This window comes from Podarcis bocagei (genome assembly GCF_964188305.1).
Source record: "Podarcis bocagei genome assembly, chromosome: 13".
Lineage (NCBI taxonomy): Eukaryota > Metazoa > Chordata > Lepidosauria > Squamata > Lacertidae > Podarcis > Podarcis bocagei.
In genome coordinates this window covers 45188657-45211791 of record NC_138138.1, presented here as the reverse complement: position 1 = coordinate 45211791, position 23135 = coordinate 45188657, and the positions used below count along the sequence as shown (strand labels likewise).

Below are 23135 nucleotides of genomic sequence, written 5' to 3'. Positions count from 1 at the left end.
TTAATTCATTTTGATATTATTATCCAGTAAATTTCTTGTATTTTCCCGTTATGAGATATTATTTTAATTCTACTGGTTTCCCTATTTCACATCATCTTCTCTATGTATAACATAAATTTTCCCCATTCTTTTTAATATGTTTCATCCCCCTGATGTCGAATTTTTGCTGTTAATTTGGCTATTTCTGCGTACTCCATAACCTTGTACTGCCATTCTTCTATTGTATGCTATTTTTGCTGTTTCCATACCTAAGCTAGCAATAACCTCGCCGCCGTTGTTGTGTATAAGAACAGTTTCTGGTCATTCTTTTCAGTGTCTTTTCCCACCATTCCCAGCAGAAATGACACTGTTTTTTTCAAAAACGTATACTTAAAAATCTTCTTTAATTCGTTATATATATTTTCCCAATACGTTTTCACTATGTCACAAGTCCACCACATGTGGAAGAAATTGCTGTTTTCAATTAGAACCGGGTAAGCAGTTAGCCTTAGCACAGGCCTGGAAACGACAGGTGAAATACAATGAAATTTTCTAGCTTTCCAGATTCCTTAACCTTTCCTGCCCTCTAGTGAAAACTGAGGAGTATAGCTACTCACAGAAAGTTACATGTTCTAAGTTGTTTTGAACTACAACTCCCATCATCGCTGACTTTTGGCCCTGCTGGCTGGGAAGAAGATATTAGCGAGTGCAACGGTGGAACAAAAGCAACGAATCTCCTTTTTATAAATGTGAGCTTTTTATATATATATAAAAATTAAAGCTTGAAAAACAAAGAATAAACAGTCTCTGGTATCTGAAGAAGTGTGCACGCACACGAAAGCTTATACCAAGAACAAACTTAGTTGGTCTCTAAGGTGCTACTGGACAATTTTTTAATTATTGTTTTTATATATTTCAAAGAAAAAACAATATATAAAAATAGTTAGCATCAAGTATCAAGCATTTTTAAACAGAAAACTGAGAGAAAATAAAGAAAGAAGGAAAAAAATATATACAAGCTATATATAGACCTATGCAAAATATTTCCTCCAAAACCAATGAATCTTCCGCTTATGTTCAGATTTTACTGCACTTAACACTTCACTACAGCAACTAGTGGTAGTAAAAATAGGTCCTGGGACTAAACTGAGGTTGCCAACTAAACAGAAGGTGGATAGGATGGCTAAGCTTGCCTGCTGCTGCCCATTTAACCAAGATTTTATCAAAACAGCACCAGCCAGTTGAGTTTGTCATGATGAATTGTAAATTTATACAAACTGCCGGGTGATGATGACTTGTCTCCCACCAGTTGTGATTATAATTCTAAACTGTTTTTAATGCTGTCTTTTGCTGTAAACCGCCCTGGAACTTTCTGATGAAAGGTGGGAGGCAAGTCATCATTATCCGGCATTTTCCATATATAGCAGGGTACAGAGGTGATGTTAAAGCTACTTTCAGCCTCAGCTAAGCTCCACCCATCCCCAACATCATTCATCTCTCTCTCCTTCCTCGTTTACATCTGCTTCTAGTCCTCCCCAATCTCCGCTCCGATTGGTCGCCTTTCCCTTTCGCGTCGCTTCCCATTGGCTCTCACCTTCCGCCCCTTTAAAAGCAGAGGCAACTTCCTTAAACGTGGTTCCAACATCAGTAGGGGGAAATCTTGTTGCATGCGCTTGAAAAAGTTAAGTCACCGCCTCCAGGTAGGAGCTGAAGGGGAGAGGTGAGTTTGCATTTGGGGCAGCCTTTGACTTGCTGATTTTTTTGCACATAGGCGAGAATCTGCTTATCTATACGTTTGCTTGTTTGTTTTTAAATGCTAACTTGTTTCGGAAAGCGAATAGTTCCTTTTTGTTTCCCTTTTGAAACCTGTAAGTAGCTCACCAGGTCGGGGGGTGTCTGCGCTCGTGGGTCAGTGTCAGCCAGAGGCTTAGCCGTGATGGGAACGTCTTGGGATGTGAGGAAGGCATCTGAGCACGTGCAGAGTGTCTTCCAGGGCTCTCTGATCGGGACATTCCACAGCGGGTGCTGAATGCAAGGTAGTCCTCGGGGGTGATTTTTAATTAGGCCTAAAGCCTGGCAACCATTGCATTCTTTCAGAAATTAAGAAATATGCATGCATGGAGGAAAGCAGTCGGATAACAAGGTGGCTAAGAACTTCGAGGGCCATGCGGTTGCCAACTGACCAGACAAAAGCCAACCTGGTTTGCTCCTGTTCCAGTTTGGTGCAGAGCTTACAGCCAAGTAAAGTTTTTTTGGGGGGGACAAAGTTGATGAGCCTTGTGAGTCTTTAGATTCAAGCTGTTGTTAAAAGGGGTGGTTTCTAAAGTTTGCAATCCTGTGGCGGAAGGAAGGAAACAGGGTGTTGACAGGGAAATTCCTGAGTTTGACTAATTTTTTTCTTGGGGCATTTATTTCCTCTTCCTCTCTTTCTATTTTACTTTATCTGTGGGTTAGAAAAGTCTGCAATTTAATTCTAAAGGCGCAGGGGAGTGAAAAATATTAATCTTCTGTCATATATTTTATTTATATTGCCATTTGCATACCAAGTTATATCTTATTTTCACATACTGGATCCAGTATGACAACAAGTGTAGACCAATACCCTCATTCAATTAAAGGTGTTCCAGCTTTAAGGTATGTTTGAACACAGAAAGTGGTAGAGAGAAAACCCCTCCAAATGTTGTTTTGATTGCAAGTTTATGATTATTTGTGCTCATGATGCTAATGGGGAAGTCACATACTTTCAGCTTTCAATACTATTTGTGCTTGGGTCATTCACACTGCTTCGGTTCTAATCTAGAGGGCACCAGGTTGGGGAAGGCTGGTGCTTCAGTAAAGCTGGTCCTAAACCAGAAAAGCACCGCCGTAGCACGATTTCTGTTCTCACCCTGAAGCAAAGTTCTTAACCTGAGGTAATATTTCTGGGTTCGCGGAGTCTGTAACCTGAAGCGTATGTAACCCGAGGTACCACTGTACTGTAGTTTGTTGGCTTTAGGGGCCCCCCTTGAAGATTCCTTATATAGGTACATTGGAAGTTGTCTCCTACTGAGTCAGACCATTGGTCCACCTCACTCAGTATTGTCTACACTGACTGGCAACAGCTCTCCAGGTTTTCAGGGGGGAGAGGGAGTCTGTCCCAACCCTACCTAGAGTTCTCGGGGAACGAACCTGGGAACTTCTGCACACAGAGCAGATGCTGGTCTTCTAAGCCTGTACTTCTGAAAGCCTTGCAGTTGCTTAATAATAATAATAATAAATTTTTATTTATACCCCACCCTTCCCGGTTCAAAAAACCAGGCTCAGGGCAGCTAACAACAAATTTAAAACACTTAATTGATGCAACAAAAAACAGCATAAAATACCGTGTGAAACCTGAATAACAATAAATTCAGAATTCAAAAATCAGTTTAGGGGGGAAATCCATCCAATAAACATTAGATGATCACCAGGGCTAGCTGGCTAAATTAGTCCTATTTGGGCCAGCGAGGAGACCAGGGGAGAATTAGCTGTGGGATTCCAGAGCGGGTAATCTTTTAAGCCTGACAGTCCTTTCTTTTGGTGTTGCACAGTGAACAGCACTCATCTCCTAAAACCGGTTTGAAGTCCATATGGTGATACCGGTTTCATAATTTTTGACCTGGCAATATACCACGAATCACGATGCGGATCTTGCTCTTCACCTGAACATATTATTGCTACTCAGTACGCAGAACATGAGTTGTTAATCTCAAGGTTGCGGGTTCGAGTCTCGTGTTGGGCAAAAGATTCCTGCATTTCAGGGGTTTGGACTAGATGACCCCCGTGGTCCCTTCCAACTCTACTATTCTACAGTACTATGATTCTTTCTGTGTGTGTTTGTGTGCAATGCAAAAAAGCACAATGTGGGGGAAACTGTGAAGCCAGCCAATGCCTCTACATAGCTCCATCCTTATTTCAGACATTGTGATATATCGGTATAATGCAATAATAATAATAATAATAATAATAATAATAATTTTATTATTTATACCCCGCCCATCTGGCTGGGTTTCCTCAGCCTCTCTGGGTCGCTCCCAACAGAATATTAATAATAATAAATGATAAAACCTCAAACATTAAAAACATATCCTAAGCAGGGAAGCTTCAGATGTCTTCTAAAAGTCAGATAGTTGTTTATTTCCTTGACATCTGATGGGAGGGCGTTCCACAGGGCGGGCGATGTTTAGCTGGTGAGATATCGCAATGTTGAAAACCAGATATCGCCCAGCCCTGCTCACGGCAAGAACGTCAGAAATAGAGGGAATAGTCCATAAACTGTCTTGTTCCTTTTTCTTTCTCCTCACACAGGCAATTGATTTGTCTCCCACCTCTGCAGCAGCAATGAAGCCCCGGCAACTCTTAATTGCTGTGAAAAGTTTTGCAGGGCCCAGCAAGGCAGGGCGGGAAGTCAAGGTGGCCAGAGGCAGCCTGCTATGCCAAGAGGATGGCCGTGGGGCATCGCCAGACGGAACTTTCTGGGTCAGGGTCATGGATACGGAGAAAGTGGTTCTGCTGCCTCCACGGGTAGCCGTGGAACTGACGGGCGCCTGTTCTGGACTCTTGGAAGCTGTGACCAATGGAGATGAGCGCCTTGCTCTGTTCAAGAAGGAGCAGTTGATGCAGCGACTCAGCGCCCTCCAGGAGGGAGACCAAGTCAGGGTCCAGATCACTTCCGCCTCCGGGAAGAAAGTTCGAGGCATCATTCGATACCGTGGGCCCATAGACAAGAGCAAGCACAATACCAGCATCATCTTTGGCATTGAGCTTGTGGTGAGTTGGTGGGAAGGGCATCTTCTGTGGAGTCCGTTAGCAGGTTTGTTTTTGCAAAAAAAAATCTCTGTGCAGAATACCTTATTTTTCGCTCTATAAGATGCACCAGACCACAAGACGCACCTAGTTTTTGGAGGAGAAAACAAGAAAAAAAATATTCTGAATCTCAGAAGCCAGAACAGCAAGAGGGATCGCTGCGCAGTGAAAGCAGCAATCCCTCTTGCTGTTCTGGCTTCTGTGATAGCTGCACAGCCTGCATTCACTCCATAAGACGCACACACATTTCCCCTTACTTTTAAGCAGGGAAAAAGTGAGTCTTATAGAGCAAAAAATATGGTATATTCTCTTCTTAGCACACAGGTTTTTAGTTCCTTCTTCCAAGGAAGATAAGACCTGTATACACACACACGGGCACCACAATTTTATCTTCCCATCTGTTTCTTGGCCCACATTGTCCTAATTTATTTCAACGTTGAACTCAATGGGCAAAATATAATTGCAAAAAACAACAAACACAAAAAGGATTTCACATGCATAGCTTCAACCTGTATAGCTCTTTCTCTCACACAAGGAAAGGAAAATGGTGTAGGGAACCCTGAAGGAATTATATTGAAGAAAGTATGTGTTCAGAGCATTGGACCAAGACTGGGGAGACCCGGGTTCAAATCCTTCTTTGGCCACACAGTTCACTTTGTGATATTGGACCAGTTGTGGTCTGTTGTCTTAGCCTACCTCACAGGGTTGTGGTGAGGATAAAACAGGGGTGGGGAGAAATAAAGGAGGGAGCACCTTTGAGATGAGCCCTGTTCCTTGACTTTTGTAGGGCTCAGCAGCCGGGAAGGGTTTCACCGACGGCACTTTCAAAGGCCACAAGTTCTTTTCCTGCCGGGAGAACTGCGGAGTCTTTGTCCCCGTCAACCGGATTGAGCCGGATGACTTGCCCGAAGGCAGCCCACCAGCGCCCCCGAGAGGCAGCGTCCGGGAATGCACGCGGATCCAGCTGACGACGGGAGATCCCTTGTCGACTCCAGAACTGGAGATTGGGGACCGTGTTTTCTTCAAGATGGATGACAGCACCCCCACTGGCACGGTGGTCTACTGCGACTACCTCCCCAAGAAGCAGGAGACTGGGGTGTTCGTGGGGATACACTTGGTAAGGAGGGGTCAACCCTTCTCTACTGCCCTCTGCTGGGAGGCAGACAGAAGAATTAGGGGTGGGGTGGGGTCAGGCTGAAGGAACCCACTCTCCATACTGCAAGCAGTATTTAATCTCACACCCCTTTCGAGTACTAGATCCCCCAAAGTGAGTTAAAAGTCAGGGATGATGGGCATTGTGGCCTTATAAATGCTGTTGGTTAGTTATTCCCATGTTAATGCCGGCCAACATGCTTTAAATCTCCTGGTGCTTCAGGAAACATGTTTAGTGATGGCTTCTTGTGTCTCGTCCGCCCCTGAGTCCTGGCTCAATGAGAGAGCATCTGATTGCATGCAGAAAATCCATGGTTCAATTCCTGGCATCTTCCGGAATTCTTGAGAAGCCCTGCCAGTCAGTTCAGACAATACTGAGCTAGATGGACCAGTTGTTCTGGTTCAGTATTAATGGATTGATTTAGCTCAGTGGCTCCCAATCGGTGCTCCATGGATCCCTGGTCAACTGCATAACCCACCCAGGGGGGTCCGTGGCACCGTTCACATAACAAAAACTACCACAGAAATATCAGCATTGTCAAACGTAGGGGGTCCATGGCTTGGCATTTGAAAAAACAGAGTTTCTCACAGATTTAGAGCATTTATACCCTGCCGTTCAACCCCAAAAGGCTCCCAGAGCAGCTTACGTGCCGTCAGAACAAGACAGGCCTCACCCACAGGCAAAACATGGCACACAAGGGAAAGGAGGCAGGAAAGGAAGAGGAAGACTTCAGTAAGGCAGATTCTTGTGTTCCCTCAATTCCCCACCCTGGCCTCCACGCCTCACTCCAACCTACTGTTCTGGATATGCCGAATGTGGGCTCCAAGTTTTGAAGGCCCAAGACACTCTCCATGGATTCACCTAGCTAGCCCTTCCGTAAGTCTGCCTCCTCACGGCAGCAAGCTTGGGGGGCTTTCTGCTAGGTGTGGGCCCTTTGCAGATACTGGCAATGTCCGCCTTAGTGCCCACACCAGGCTTGCCATGTGGTGATGAGGGGACGGGGATGAACAGCCAGTCCAGAGACCCTAGACTCTCTTTTACTGTCTCATTCTAGGATAAACCAGTCGGGTCCTGGGATGGCCTCTTCAGAAACCGTGTCCTGTGCCATATCCCATCTCCTGAGTATGGGATGCTCTTGCCCATCTCTAAAGTACACAAAGGTGAGTTGTACAATAATGAAAGTATTCGGGATGTCGTCTGGATTTTTGTTTGTTTTTTATGTAGCAGGTCTGAGGGACCTATATCAATCCAAGGGCCTCATTTCCACCTGTGCAAACTTCTGGAGGCTGCATAAAAAAGGCCCAGGAATGGTCCATCTGGTCTGGTGCTCTTCTCAGATACTTATGGGAAACCTGGAAACAGGACTCCTGGAAACAGCAGCGTCCTCCACCCTTGTGAATCCCATCAGTTAGTATTCATAGAACTGTAGAGTTGGAAAGGACCGCAAGGGTCATCAAAACCAACTCCATGTAATGCAGGAATCTTTTGCCCAACATGGGGCTTGAACTCACAACCCTGAAATTAAGGGTCTCCTGCTCTGCTGACTGAGGTTATCCCAGCATACTGTGGGATTTATGATTTAACCTGTCATAACCCTCTGCCAAGTGGGTCCAGTAATGGTTGCCCAATGGGCACTAGTCCAGCAGAGTTGCCAGGTAGCAAAGACTCTGTGTGGGTGGAATGCCAGAGCACAGATGGAAAACAATTAATCCACACGGCAGACCAGCAGTCAGACATAATGAGTTTTATATCGGCTTTTACAGCTTAATTGATTGCAGTACAGTGGTACCTCGGATTAAGAGCTTAATTAGTTCTGGAGGTCCGTTCTTAACCTGAAACTGTTCTTAACCTGAAGCACCGCTTTAGCTAATGGGGCCTCCTGCTGCCTCCGTGCCTCTGCTGCACAATGTCTGTTCTCATCCTGAAGCAAAGTTCTTAACCCGAGGTACTATTTCTGGGTTAGCGGAGTCTGTAACCTGAAGCGTCTGTAACCCGAGGTACCACTGTATATACAAGGTTCCTAAACGTTTCCGTGGAGAAAGGCACACTTGGAGAGAATTACTATCTCTCTCTCCCAAAAGAACCACAGCCCATCAAGAGTGTCCTTGCTTTTGCACAGCTTCACTGATCCACTGCTACTCAACGATCTCACTGATCCACTCTTCAGCTAGTCACAAACCTCTTCCAGAACATAAGTTTCACTTTTCAGTCCCAGAGAAGCTGCACATGCGCTTCATTCCAGTGACCTTGCTTCTCTTGGGAACTTGCTTCACACAGAGACTAAACATAGATAACAATCTCTAGGCAATTTAATGGAAGACAAGGCTGTCAAATGTTTGTGGCTGCCACTACCACTTACAGTAGTTTAGCCATACGAATAAATCCCAGTGGTGGTTAGGGCGAGAGGCAAATGTGGGCAGGCCAATGAACCTTAATTTTACCTTTGTGTAGCAAGCTGGTTTCTACATATGCTCACAAACCCCGCCCTATCCTCCGTCCGGAAAAGAAAGAGGCATAATTGGAGTTCAAGGACAAATTCCAGCCAGGCAAAGGCATTGAACAGGAGTGCAGATTGGGAGGGCAGAGTTTCAAGAGCCAAATAGAGGAGCCCTGAGGTTTCCCCCTCCTCCTCCTCCTCCTCCTCCTCCTCCTCCTTCTTCGTTAGCAGGCGCATGTAACTACTTGGCTGGCTACAGAGGGATTAAGAAAGGATTTTAAGTAATATTATTCACTTTTTGTCAACTTTTCATAATAATAATAGTAGTAATAAATATAATAATAATGAAAAATGTCAGGTAGTCAGGTTCCATGGCATTTTGATGACAAACATCATTTTTAAAAGTATATATTGCTACCTAGCCAATAGTAAAGCAAAGGTATAGCTTTACATGGGGCTTTTTGGCAGCTGGAAGTCACAGGAACTCAGTAAAGCTGTGTATACACCACTTGAAATTAACCAATGACAGTTAAATTTTATGAATTTTATGCAAATCCAGATGGTTTTCTGTGTTTTTGCACAATTCTGCTTCTAGCTAGTGAAAGGGACCAGGCGATGAGACCAGCTGCCTCCCCTTTTCCTGTTGGCCTTCGAAATTTTTCCTATGCATTGCCAATTGCACACCCTTAAGGGCTAGAAACTTGTTCAGGTTTCCCTGCCCCTCCAATTTAAAGTTGAGATTCTCTCCTGAATTCCAGAACTGCACACTTGGGAGGGTTAGCGGCCAAATTGGAAGCATATTTTTAGGCTGGAGGTGCTGGATTATCTAATGTGCTGTTGTCTCTCTCTCTCTCTCTCTCTCTCTCTCTCTCTCTCTCTCTCTCTCTCTCTCTCTAGAACAAGCTGACAGAATCCCTGAGACTTTGCCCAGCAATTCCTCTTCACCCACCTCAGATGAATTTGAAGATTGCCCGTCCCCCTCATCCATCAAGTATCCCCCCAAACTGGAAGAGTGCTCGTCCAAGGAGCCCCTAAGCTTGGCTCCTTCCAGAGAACTGGGGGACCACAAGACGAAAGACTTGGGAGTTTTGAAGAAGAAGAAAAATGGGGAGGAGGAGGAAGACAAAGAGGAAGAGGAGGACAAGCAGTATAGCCACCACCTCTTGGAGATCAATTCCGTGGTGGAGGTGAACGATCCGCCGATCTACGGGGTGATCCGATGGATCGGGGAGCCCCCTGATGAGGATGAAGCTATTGCTGGGCTGGAGCTGGTGAGAAGAAGGGTGTGGCAGGCTAGGGTGTGTGCCACCTGAATCACATGCTCATTTTGTTGCACACAATGGCTTCACTATAAAATCTGTGCAGTGAATTTCCATATGCTCTACCAAAAATAGTTATCTTTCACTTGCGGGGGCAGAATGCTAGTCCGTCATCTGTTTGATGTTGAGCTGCCTAGTTGCAAGTCTCTCTTGGGGTGAACTATTGGGAATCGTTAATTTAATCTCGGAAGCTTCACGTTTCGTTTTGCTCAGTTACTCTCCTTCCCTTTGGAAATGGCCAAAAGCCATGAATTTACACACTTCCTGCATCCAGCAAGGCCAGCCAGCCAAACAAACAGTGCTTCAGCACTGGAAGATTGAACCATTGCAGTAATGGATTAAGGCTCTGCCAGTTGCTCAGAAGTGCAGTGTACTGCTGTGCTTATGTCCAATTTTCAGACTTCCCATATGCATTCGATCAGCCACAGAATGCTGGATTGGACCCTGGCCTGATCCAGCAGACTTATCTTATGTTTTATGTGAAATGTGCTTGAACTTAAATCTCGCAGCACTGTTATTTCCCCTCTGCGGTACTCATTTACTACCTGTTGAGGTGCGATGAGTCTTGTCTTGCTATCCCAGCTGGTATGTAAAGATGGCGTGTGCCATTGCAAGCTGAAGGGTTCAGGTCATAAAATCATAGAACTGTAGAGTTGGCAGGAACCCAAAGGTTCATCTACCCCCCCTACCCAGTGCAAGAGCCACAGCTGCAGGATCTTGTTAAGGTTGGGCCTTGTATGTTTTCCAGGAGGAGCCACTGCCTTCGGGATGCACGGATGGCCAGTACAGAGGGACCCGCTACTTCCACTGCCAACCCAACAAAGCACTCTTCGTCAAGCTGCGCCACTGCCGCCCCGACTCACGTTTCGGCTCTCTGCAGAATCTGGAGAACCCTGTTTTGCGTTGCAACCCCTTGGGTATGGCGTAGATCGTTATAAATATGTTTATGTCCCATCTTTCCTCTAGGGAGGAGCATGTGATTATCCCTCTTCCCCATTTTATCCTCACAAAACCCCTGTGAGGTGGGTTAGGCTGAGAGGTGGTGACTGGCTGAAGGTCACCCAGTGAGCTCCGTGGCTGAGTGGAGATTTGAACCCCAGTCTTCCTAGTACAGTCGTACCTCCGTTTACCTAACCCTCTGGTTACATAAACTTCGGGATCCGCACGCAGCAAACCCGGAAGTATTTTACCGGGTTTTGCCGTGCACGCATGCGCAGAAGCGGTCCTCAGATTGCAGAAACCTCGGGAACCAACCAGACCTCTGGAACGGATCCTGTCTGCAACCGGAGGTACCACTGTACAGCTCTTCTTTTTTTGAAAATTTTCTTTGATTTTACAAGTATAAAATTATAACAATATAATCATAAACATCCAGATTTAAAGATTACAGTAGTACCTTGGTTCTCAGACTTAATCTGTTCTGGAAGTCCGTTCCATAACCAAAGCATTCTAAAACCAAGGCACGCTTTCCCATAGAAAGTGATGCAAAATGAATTAATCCATTTCAGATTTTTAAAAAACCTAAAACAGCGATTTAACACGAATTTTACTGTCTAACGAGACCATTGATCCATAAAATGAAAGCAATAATCAATGTACTGTACTATAAAATAAATAAGATAGTATTGTAGATGATAAAAATTTAAATAATTGCTTTTTCTTACCTGCACTGCTTTTCTCCATTTCCAGAGTCACTCAATCAATCAATCAATCAATCAATCAGTAGCTGAACTGGGTTCCCCACAGTCACAAAAACAAATTAACTGGAAAAACTTTAAAAACCAAAACGCAAAATAAATAGCAAAAACAAAAGCGCCAAACTTAATCCATTCTGGAAGTCCGTTTGACTTCCAAAATGTTCAAAAACCAAGGCGCAGCTTCTGATTGGTGCAGGTGCCCTGGAAACAATAGCTGACAGCCGCATCAGATGTTCAGCTTCTGAAAAATGTTCGAAAACCTCCCCACTGCTCTGCCAGTGTATGAGGGAAGGACCATAGATCAGTGGTAGAGCATCTGCTTCCCAAGGTTCAGCCCTCTGTATCTCCAGGTTGGGCTGAGAAAGAAATTCTGGAGAACCACTACCAAACTTGGCCCTCCAGATGTTTTGGGACTACAGTTCCCATCATGCCTGACCACTGGCCGTGCTAGCTAGGCATGATGGCAGTTGTAGTCCCAAAACATCTGGAGGGCCAGGTTTGGCCATGCCTGGTGTAGACCAATGTTGGGTCTCCAGCTGTTGTTGGACTACAATTCCCATCACCTCTGACCCGCTGGCCTTGCTAGCTAGGGATGATGGGAGTTGTAGTCCAACAACAGGTTTGGGAAACACTGGTGTAGACAATAATGAACTAAATGGCCCGATGGAGTGACTTGGTGTCATGCAGCTTCCCGTGTGTACACAGTGATTTCATCCTAGGGGGTGGAGGAGAAAGACCGACCTGTCTTCCCTGTCACTTCTAACAGTCTAACAGCTCACTGGGAACCCCAGAGGCATCTCCACTGCCTATAAAGCACAAGGTCAAATCCGTGAGCAACCAAGCAAAGGGGTAAAGCAAGACGCCAGGAGGCCCTGTGTTGTTTCTCACCTGTTCTCCCTCTCTCCCCATCCTCCCGAAGACTTCCGTGGGTACGCCAGCAGCAGAGTGGAAGAGGACACTCCACCGCCACCGCTAGGTGACCAAGGCATGGAGCATCTCGCGGGATGGAAGAAGGGGATCCAAGGTCACTGCAACTCCTGCTACCTGGATGCCACTCTCTTCTGGTAAGGTTGCAGCAGGCAGGTGACGTGATGCAGGGACCAAGAAGTTTGCTTCCTAAGACTGGAGCAGGTGGAAGCTCTGAACAGATCTTGGAGGAGGAGAGGGAAGGGAAATTCCTTGTGTAAACAGGATGACTGTTGGATATCACCCCACAAAAATTATTTCATGTAGATACAGGCATATCCAACAGGCAGATCACGATCTACTGGTAGATTGTGGGGGTGTTGCAGGTAGATCACGGAATGAAGTTTAGTGATCACCTTTGGCCAACCCTCCCATAAAAAAAGGTCAACAACTCCTGGCAATGACAATGAGTAGATCACAGTCAGTCTTTTTATACTGTGAGTAGATCACAGTCTCTTGGGACTTGGATGTGCCAGAATATCTGCACATATGTTAGAAATTGCAAATCTGTCACTTGGGACCAAAACGTGGATTGGCAAGTTGATTAAACATTTCCATTCTGACAACCACAGTATTTGCTGCAGAGATGCCAACAGATCCAACAATTTTAGCAAGGAGGGATAACTTCTCCATAACTGGACATGTAAACGTTGCATGATCTTATCTTAGAGGGTGGTAGTTGCCAGCTTGGAAGCAATATCATTTCATTTTTGTTAGAGCAGCTGATGAAAGCAGAAGCTGAAATGTTTTGCCTCATTAAGAAAATTGGGTGAGGGGTTTTTTGTTGCTGAAATCACAGGAACAATATACTAACTTTAGGTAAAAGTAAAGGAGCCTTGGACCAGTCCAGTCCAGTCAAAGGTTGCGGCGCTCATCTCTCTCAGGCAAAGGGAGCCCGTGTTTGTCCTCAGACAGCTTTCCAGGTCATGTGGCCAGCATGACTAAACCGCTATTGGAGTAGTAGGACACCGTGACAGTAACCAGAGTGCATGGAAACGCCATTTCCCTTCCCACCACATCAGTACCCATTTATCTACTTGCACTGGTATGCTTTCAAACTGCTAGGTAGGCAGGAGCCAGGACTGAGCAATGGGAGCTTACTCTGTCACGGGGATTCGAACCACCAACCTTCTGATCGGCAAGCCCAAGAGTCTCAGTTTAGACCCCAGTGCCACCCGCATCCCCTTTTCTAACTCTGTACACACAGAGAGGTAGGTAGATAGATATAAAAGGCTGGTTCTGTCCTCTTTTAGACTTAAAAAGACATACATATCTTCTTCTCCGGTCCCATTCCCTGGACTAAACGCTAGAAGCTGCTCCTAAGAGGTGGTGGGGCAGAATTCAGACATCTCAACAACCACACTTTCTCTTTTTCTCGCTTGCAGCATGTTCACTTTTACCTCAGTGCTGGATTCGATGCTGCTGCGCCCAGCAGACAAGAACGATGGTCCGTCTTACACTGAAACACGGGATCTGCTGAGAACGGAGATCGTCAACCCTTTGCGCAAGTAAGTTCCTGTCGCCCTAGCCATGGCTAAAATGCCTCGGCTACTTCCTCCTTTTCCTTGGATCAGGCCTATGCCATCAGGAGCCGTATGTAACGGATAGGATAATGTCACGATATGGCATAGTTAATCGGATTTGGCTCTGCGATGACATCGCTGAGGGGAAGTGAAGACAAAGTTACATTAAGATATATAAAAATTGATGGGTCTTGCAGAAAAACTCTTTGCTTCCCCACTTTCCCACACTTTGAGTCGCTTTCCAAGAAATCCTTTATATTTTCTACTGGTGAACATGTAATGGAAAAAAAATATAGAAAATAAGGGGGGAAAGCTCCAGAAGATGGTCTATCCATTTCTTTGTAAACCTTAAGAAATAAGTACAGGTAAGCGAAGCCTCTTTGACCAAGCCTCTGAGCTCCTCGGGTTTCCTCTGAGCCTTGTATTCCGTTAAAATGCTCCCATTTCACTAGAATTCAGAGTGGCTTTGCAGGAACTGTAGTATTGCTTATAAGCATGTGTTACATACTGCTGCTGCTTTTCCCCGCCGCCACTTTCTCTCTTTCAAAGTCTAACCTGGTAATGACACCACCGTTGTTATTGTTTTGTTTTTTTGCGGGGACAGGAATGGATATGTCTGTGCCACCAAAATTATGGCCTTGCGGAAGGTTCTGGAGACGGCTGGACATTCCTCTGGCTTCACCCATGAAGAAAAAGGTTTGATGGCAGCCTGTGCAGCGCTGTGGTGTGCTTGTGTATTGGATAACTCTGTATAACGAATTAGGAAGGGAGACGGATTCTGTGAACCTCAGAGCATTGTTCCCCCATTCTTTGTGCATCAAACAATCGAGCCCTCAAAGTGCCGCATTAAAATCCATTTCTCAATTGCAGTATAAAACACGTTGCCAGAAAGGATGATGCTCTTAACTCTCAACTTGATAACTCAGGCAGCATGATTAGTTAGGTTTTTTTGCTTGTTTTAAAGAAATTGATGTGACGGTTGGGAAACTGATATGTTTGAATTAAAGGTGTTGCTGGTGGGGCTTGATTACTTCATGTCCTCTCCCCTCACAGACCCAGAGGAATTTCTCACCCTGCTCTTCCGAGTGTTGAAAATGGAGCCACTCTTCCAGATTCGGTGAGTAAGGCTTACCATCCATTTGCTACATGTGTGCATATCTTCTTATAGACATAAAAATGTAAGGTTGTTGTCATGCTGCAGCTCACATGGCTGTCAATAAGTGGCCACTTCCAACTCCAGCATAAGCACCAACTGGCAGGAGCAACAGAGTTGGCCAGTGGCCCAGGCATGACTGGAGGGTGGGGAGACACTCCACACAGCGTTTTAGCTCCCCACCTCCTTTGAAGGGGAATTGTGGGTGAATTGGGGGGGGGGAGAGATTGGAGGAAAGGGTAGAGTGAACTATGAGTAGATGGGATAGGTGGCTCACTTAGATGTTGATGTCTTCTCACCTTTATTTTATCCTCATTCCATGAAGCTCTGCTGGTCAGGACCCCCACGGCTGCATTTTCTACCAGATATTTATTGAGGATCACCTGACCCGGACAGTGCCCACAGTCCAGGAGCTTCTGGAGGGGTCTCTGGTCACTGGGGACCTCAAGTTCACAGAGGTGAGTTCAAGGACTGGAAAGATGGTTGGGATCAAGTTCCCCACCACCATGCATGTTGCTGCAAGAGACCATAAACAGGTTCCAAAAATGGAGGTCACCTGTGTTTAAGGAGACCTCATTTGTGTGGTGAATGTTATGGAAAGGGCCCTATCAATAACTCCCATCCATTCTCCCTCTTCTCCCATTCCCCGTGCTTCCTTACTCCCTGGCAGGCCCCTTCTTGCCTCATCCTGCAGATGCCACGGAATGGGAAGAACTTCAAGGCCTTTCGCACCATACAGCCCAGCCTGGAACTTGACCTCACTGACCTTCTGGAAGACAGTAAGTGGTGGTGAAGCCCTCTGGAAGCTAAACAAGAATTTACAGAAAGGATGGGAAGCCATTCTTTAGTCCAAGGGACACATTCCATAGTGGGCAAGATCCTGGGGGCTAGTGTGTGAGTGTGAGGAAGGAAGGAAGGAAGGGTGTGTGTGAGAGAGAGGGAGAGAGAGAGAGAAAGAGAGAGAATAAATGAATAGACTGGTGGTTAAAAGAACAAAGAAGGTGTTTTACTCCTGGAAAAGAAAGCCACTGCAGGGCTGGTGGGGAATAAAGCCACAGACATTTGGCTTTTTGCCCCTGGGAGGTTACTCAAAGGAACATGGCCTTAGAAAATTGGGTTCCCAACTCCTGAAATAAAGAGGTCTATGTTGGAGGGAGAAAACTACAAGTGTTCAGGAATGGAGAAGGAGGAAACATTACCAAAACAACAACAACAACCCCCTCACTATATTTCAGCCACTTTGAGCTCCTTGGAAAAAACACAAACTTCTGATAATTGAGTTCTAGAAATAAAGTTGGGTGAAGAAGGGACTTCGTTTTATCTGTTAGGGGAAAAAGGCTTCTTAGTCAAACTTGCAGAACAGAAAGGTTTTTGTCAAGAGTTCCAATCCTGGAGAGGAAAGGCATTTTTGGAATGTGTGCAGTGGAAGTGCTTCTAGTTTACCATCGCTATACAGTGGTACCTCGGGTTAAGTACTTAATTCGTTCCGGAGGTCTGTTCTTAACCTGAAACTGTTCTTAACCTGAAGCACCACTTTAGCTAATGGGGCCTCCTACTGCCGCTGCGCCGCCGGAGCACGATTTCTGTTCTTATCCTGAAGCAAATTTCTTAACCTGAAGCACTATTTCTGGGTTAGCGGAGTTTGTAACCTAAAGCATATGTAACCCGAGGGACCACTGTAGTTGTTGTGCGTGTGTGTTTTTAGGCTATTTGTGTCTTTAACCCAAGACTTCCACTTCTTTGACTGACCCAAATGTTTCCAATCAACCTCTTGCAGGCCCCCGAGAGTGCTGCATTTGCCAAGGGCTGGCTGTGACTGAGTGTCCGGATTGCTACAGGGACCACAGCTTCGGCGCTCATCACATCAAGCAGTTCTGCAAGCTTTGCAGTCAGCAGGTACTGTGGGGTTGGTCACCAGCTTATCAGAGCGGGATAGAATTTCATTGATTTCATGTTATCTGTATACCGCTTATACAGAAATAGTCTTTTAAGCAGTTCACAGAGAATTCTGCAATATCGTTGAGTGAAAATGAGTCATAGGGAGATTGTAGCCTGTCTAGTCCAGTCGCCTCAAACCCTTTCAGACCAGGGAATCTCACCTTTAGCCCAAATATGTATTGGGGAGTTGAAGAATGTAATCCAGAATGTGGCAGCCAGACTGGTGATTGGGAGTGGCCATCGAGACCATATAACACCAGTCCTGAAAGACCTACATTGCTCCCAGTACGTTTCCCAGCACAATTCAAAGTGTTGGTGCTGACCTTTAAAGCCCTAAACGGCCTTGGCCCAGTATACCTGAAGGAGCATCTCCACCCCCATCATTCTGCCGGGACACTGAGGTCCAGCGCCGAGGGCCTTCTGGCGGTTCCCTCACTGAAAGAGGAGAGGTTATAGGGAACCAGGCAGAGGGCCTTCTCCGTAGTGGCACCCACCCTGTGGAATGCCCTCCCAACAGGGAAATAAACAACTATCTGACTTTTAGAAAACAACTGAAGGCAGCCCTTTTAAGATAATTTTTTAATGACTGTGTTTGATTGTGTTTTTAATATTAGGTTGGGAGCTGCCCAGATGGGTGGGGTATAAATAAATTATTATTATTATTATTATTTATCTTGGGATTGGGCAGCCAAATGGATTAAGGATGAGTTTAATCCATCAACATGAACAAGCTCAACCTCCAACAAAATATTGCAGCGCACCCTCGCTTCCTAGCAGGTGTGTTCCTGTTTAGGGTGAAGTCAAGTCATGCTCTCCCTCCCAACAGGCCAGTGCGCCATTCAGCATGTGGCCGCTGCTTCTGAAAGAAGCTACCGTATTTTTCGCACCATAGGACGCACTTTTTCCCTCCTAAAAAGCAAGGGAAAATGTGTGTGCGTCCTATGGAGCGAATGCAGGGGGGAGGCAGGCGGGAAAAGCCCCCAAGAGCCGCACACAAGCTCCGTGCGCTCTTGCGGGCTTTTCCACAGGAGGGAGAAGGGACTGACTGGCCGCATCAGTCCCTTCTCCCACCTCGTAGAAAAGCCCACAGGAGCCGCACACCCTTTAAAGAGTGTGCGGCTTTTGTGGGAGGTGAGAGAATTCCTCCACCTTTCAGAAAAGCCAGGAGAAGCCGCGCACTCTTTAAAGGGGTTGCGCGGCTTCTGCGGGAGGTGGGGGAATTCCCCCACCTCCCGCAAAAGCAGGACGAAGGTCTGGGAGAATCGCACAGGCTGCCTGCAGCCTGTCCGCTGCTCCCAGAGCTGGGGGGAGGGGAATCATATTTTTTTCCTTGATTTCCCCCTCTGAAAACTAGGTGCGCCCTATGGTCAGGTGCGCCCTATGGTGCGAAAAATACAGTAAATTGCCTCTCTCTGCCACCCCCTCTCTTCTCAGAAAACTTTCAAATGCTCCAGTCTTAAGGTATCACTTTAGCGTACTCAGCCCACCACATTAACGGTGTGATAAAAGAGTGCCAGCTTGGGGTCGGGGATAGACCTTGGAGTCTCTAATTTCAGTCATGCCCTGTGCGATGCCGAAACTCAGGGACCCTCCACCTCTCGAACTCCATCCTAAATAATAGTAGTGGGGCCTGCCCTGTGGAACACCTTCCCACCAGATGTCAGGGAAATAAACAACTATCTTGACTTTTAGAAGACATCTGAAGGCAGCCCTGTTTAGGGAAGTTTTTAATATTTGATGTTTTATCACGCTTTTAATATTCTGTTGGGAGATGCCCAGAGTGGCTGGGGAAACCCAGCTAGATGGGTGGGGTATAAATATATTATTATTATTATTATTTGTCCTGCTGGAATGGGCAAGTGACCCATCTAGTCTAGCTTCCTGTTCCTGCAGTGGCCAACCACTGCACAAGAGCTCTTTTCTCTCTTGTGGTTTTGGGAATATCATATCCGCACGTTCTGTGTGGAAAAGCACTTTATTTTGCCTGCCTTCCAATATGCAGCTTCGCTGGATGTCCGAGTTTCTAGTACAGTGGTACCTCGGGTTACATACACTTCAGGTTACATACGCTTCAGGTTACAGACTCCGCTAACCCAGAAATAGTACCTCAGGTTAAGAACTTTGCCTCAGGATGAGAACAGAAATTGTGCTCTGGTGGCAGCAGGAGGTGCTTCAGGTTAAGAACAGTTTCAGGTTAAGTACGGACCTCCAGAACGAATTAAGTTCTTAACCCGAGGTGCCACTGTATTATGAGTGTGGGAGAAGACCTTCCTTCTTTTTTCTACCTCATTTCCTGCCCTCTGTAGGTCCACAAACACCGTGCCCGGCGCAGCCACCAACCTCGCCCACTGCATCTCCCCGAGGAGCTTTCCCGCTTGGCCTCCTTGCCGGACTTCATCCCCCGCCAGACCATGCAACTCTTCGGCGTCCTTTGCATCGAGACCAGCCACTATGTAGCGTTTACCCGCCATGGCCCAGATGTCCACCAGTGGCTCTTCTTTGACAGTATGGCTGACCGTGAGGGTGAGTGGCCTTATCCTGCCTGTTTGTGTGGGAATCTTCTGGGGTGCAGGAGAGGATATATTGACTAATTATATCCTTATCCAACTTGTGCTAACAAGTTCCCAAAATATCAGCAGAGTTTATATACATTCCCCTTTAAGTACGCAACGGTAACGTGTGCACAGGTTCGCTAGAACCTCTATAATAATTACTCTGGTAATTTCCCCTTTGTTCCCTCTTAAAATACAAGACACAACACAGTCTTTATAAAAGTATAAAAGAGTTTACTCACGATCTGTTCACAGTATGATCCCAGATGGCAGACAGGCTTAAAAAGGTAAAATACACTTAGAATCTATCTTATAGGACAGTGTTTCCCAACCACTGTTCCGCGGCACACTAGTGTGCCGTGAGATGTTGCCTGGTGTGCCGCGAGATGTTGCCTGGAGGGAGGCGGGCGAGTCGGGCGGCGAGAGGCGGGGCGGCGGCGGCGAGGAGAGGCCGCCCAGCGCGGGGCTCTCGCCGTCTGCCTGCCTGCGAGTTCGGCGGGCAGCGCCTCCGTCCGCAGCGCCCGCCTCGCGGCTCTCATTCCCTGCCCCTGCCAAAGCTCACCCAGCCAAGCCGCGCTCTCCTTCCTGCCTCACTTTGCTGCCTCCCCCCCCCAAAGCTTGGAGGTTCCCCGGCAAGGGGGAGGGAAAAAAATTGAAACTTACACTTTCGTGCGTCCCTCCCGGCGTGACGCTGCGCGCTGACGTCATGGGGCTGTAATGGTGGTGTGCCTCGAGATTTTTTTCATCAAACAAGTGTGCCTTTGCCCAAAAAAGGTTGGGAAACACTGTTATAGGAAGATAGCCCTCTCCTCTCTTGGCTGAGAGCCAAGAGGGCATCCTGCTTCTTCGAAAGGTGATGGCAGAGAGAGAGAGATGGCTGCCTGCCCTGTGCTTTTGTCATTACCTGCACAGGTGAGGCCACACCCACCTCTGGTCACATGCGGAGGAAGTCCGTCCCCAGGAAGTTTACCTGCTTGCTGGACAGACATCCCTCCCCATGTTCTAACATGTACACTCTAGGAATGTTGTCATTGACTGCTCCTGTGTTTACATCCCACAGTTTGGAAGAACACCCAGAGCTACTTCCTGTCATAAACTAGGAAAAAGGGGTGTGGGTGGCGCAGTGCTGTGGTCTAAACCACTGAGCTTCTTGGGCCTGCTGATCAGAATAATAATTGTTATTGTTATTGTTATTATTTCTTTCCCCAGCCACTCGAGCAGCTTTCAACAGAGCGTATTGCCTGAAGGGTGGGATATAAACTGAACGAATTAATAGTTATTTCCCCCCATGTAGATACACTTTTTGGGGAGACTTTTGCTTTCTTTTTCTCCTTGTCTTCTTCCCCTCCTCCTAACCCTATTAATTTCCTTATTTTTCCAGGTGGGCTGAATGGCTTTAACATTCCCCAAGTCACGCCCTGCTCGGAAGTAGCGGACTATTTGGCAATGCCCCCTGAGGCACTACAAGGCCTGGATCCCAAATCCTTGCCCACGTATGCCCGCCGGCTGCTTTGTGATGCCTACATGTGCTTCTACCACAGCCCTTCCCTTGGCCTGTACAAATAATACAGGGTGAAGAATGTGAGGTTCCAGGAGATGGAAATACAGAATTCTAGGATTCCCATGCCTGGACAGGTTATGCTGTAGTTGTGGCTGGGAACCTGAGTCTCAAACCAGAGTTGTGCAGATTCCCAGCCCGCAACAAACAGTGTGGAAATGTGCGCTATAGCTTCACAGAGCCCGCTTCCTGCTTCAGGAACATTCTCTGTCCTGATTGGCTTGCAGTATTCCCTACCTGGATTGGATGCATTGCACACTGGTTTTTAGAGACAGGCCTATGCAAACTTCTTAATTTAGGTTGGGGGTGGCGGTGTTTTCTCTCTCGTCCTTTTCAACCCAAGGGTTACATTTCCTCATGGGCAAATTTTCTGGGGCCACATGTCTGTGGTTAGGCAAAAGTAGTTGGAGCACTTTTCTCATTCACAAAAAAAAAAATTGCCATGCCTTGGAGGTTGCTACACACACACTCACACTACTCGTGTGAGAAGCAGCCTCAGAAATTCAGAAGTGCTTTCCAGACAGTAAGAAGCACATGAGGGAGTGAAACTGGGCCAATGAGGGTTGTGGCTTGGGAGATGTAGTGCCGCTTTATAAAAAGACACGGCCTGGTGGGGGCATCTTGAGGGCCATATAGCCAGGACCAGAGGACCGCATTCAGCCATTGGGCCCAAGTCCTGTCTATATGACAAGACATCACTGGAGTCTTTCCCCTTGCTCCAGAGTATTGGTGGTAGCTGCTCTACATGGACAGAAAAACTGCTTTCCACCCCTTCAGACCAGGAACAGGGCACCTGTGGTCCATCCAGATGTTGTTACTCGAATTCCCTTCATCCCCAGTCATGGACTTGCTGGAGCTGATGGGAGTTTGAGACCAGCAACATCTGGAGGGCCACAGGTTCCTCACAGCTGCTTGAAACATTCCACTGACATAGGCACTTTGTGTGTCAGTGACTTCTGTTTATGTTACCTGTGGCCACCTCCGTGCTCTCCTCCTTCCTGCCCACTTTGAATAGTATGTATTCATTGATCCTAAATTACTGTATTGTGAAGGACACCCTCGTGCCACACAAACCTGTGTGAACCTTGCTGTCCTAGCTGGTGGACGTTGACCAAGTCTTCCTGCTATCTGAAGTTCAGGTGAGAACTGACTGGAGGGCGTCTTTCACCTGTGGTGCTTCATAATTAGAATTCCCTCTCCAAAGAAGCTTGTCTGGTACCACTTTTGTCCTCCCAGCACCAGGCTAAGGCAGAATTGTTCAGGTATTCCAGCATTTTGTGTAGCTGGGTTTTCAGGTTTCTGTGCATTTTTTATTGTTGTCGTGTAAAGGCCAACATTTTTGTACTGTGCATTTGAATTTCAATGTATTTGTGTGCATTGCTTTCAAGGCATGCTAGCCTGAGAGCTTTTGCTGAAAGGGTGGTTTATAAGCTTTAAAATAAACACATAGCTGTCTCTGCCTTCTGAAGTGTTTCTATTATTTAATTGGCTGTGGCTGTTTCCTCATGAGTATTTAATAGAACTAGTGTGATATGCAGCCAAAGAATGTGTCTTGCCAAATGCAAGGTGGTTGTTTTGTTTAAGATTCAGAAGCAATATGAAACACAAGTGGGTGAGAAGTGGATTTTATTCCTAAATAGCAAGCAATACATATATATACATACCAGGACATGCAGTTCTATCTGTCACTTGGAAGCCCTCAAAGAAGTGGTGAAGTGACTCCCTCAGGTAGCCTTGGATTGCATTGCCCTGCAGCCAATCAGTCCGTGCACAAGCTTCTAAGTTTCTCTGCTCAAACCATCTGATTTTTATAGATAGCCACCTCCTTTCAATGCCCTCCCTCCAGTAACAATTTCAGACATCAGAGAAGGTTCCCAGCATTGTTTTCCTAGACTGATTCAGGTAGCTGTGAGTGGGGCTTCAGCTATTCTCAACTGATTTTGACACCAGAGAAGGTTCTCACACCTTCAAAAACTTAGCAACTGCAAGGGAGGGGGAAGGAGCAGAGGCAGGAAGGGTAACCATGTTAGAATCAC

At 46.5% G+C, this 23135-nt stretch overlaps 1 protein-coding gene across 3 annotated transcripts; it reads left to right on the top strand.

Annotated features, from left to right (window-relative positions):
- The first annotated feature begins 1597 nt into the window (after positions 1 to 1597).
- LOC308572024 (ubiquitin carboxyl-terminal hydrolase CYLD-like) lies at positions 1598 to 22559 on the top strand. 3 transcript variants are annotated; one of them, XM_081167796.1, is made up of 15 exons: positions 1598 to 1699; positions 4306 to 4767; positions 5591 to 5920; positions 7011 to 7116; positions 9291 to 9664; positions 10461 to 10629; positions 12329 to 12473; positions 13761 to 13883; positions 14503 to 14594; positions 14952 to 15015; positions 15377 to 15509; positions 15722 to 15830; positions 16829 to 16947; positions 19296 to 19512; positions 20923 to 22559. In XM_081167796.1, the coding sequence occupies exons 2-15, from the start codon at positions 4339 to 4341 to the stop codon at positions 21105 to 21107; spliced, it is 2595 nt and encodes an 864-aa protein (XP_081023922.1). In that variant the 5' UTR covers positions 1598 to 1699; positions 4306 to 4338; the 3' UTR covers positions 21108 to 22559. The 3 variants fall into 3 exon arrangements, with proteins under 3 accessions (XP_081023922.1, XP_081023921.1, XP_081023923.1); XM_081167795.1 differs by having other exon boundaries at positions 1603 to 1679; XM_081167797.1 differs by lacking the exon at positions 1598 to 1699 and adding an exon at positions 1856 to 2015.
- Positions 22560 to 23135: the final 576 nt, after the last annotated feature.

Excerpts from the sequence above, each read along its gene's own strand:
- LOC308572024 (XM_081167795.1), top strand. The coding sequence starts at position 1,647 with ATGCGCTTGAAAAAGTTAAGTCACCGCCTCCAG. Across the intron at positions 5,921-7,010 it reads TGTTCGTGGGGATACACTTG|GATAAACCAGTCGGGTCCTG; the intron begins GTAAGGAGGGGT and ends GTCTCATTCTAG. Across the intron at positions 14,595-14,951 it reads CTTCACCCATGAAGAAAAAG|ACCCAGAGGAATTTCTCACC; the intron begins GTTTGATGGCAG and ends CTCCCCTCACAG.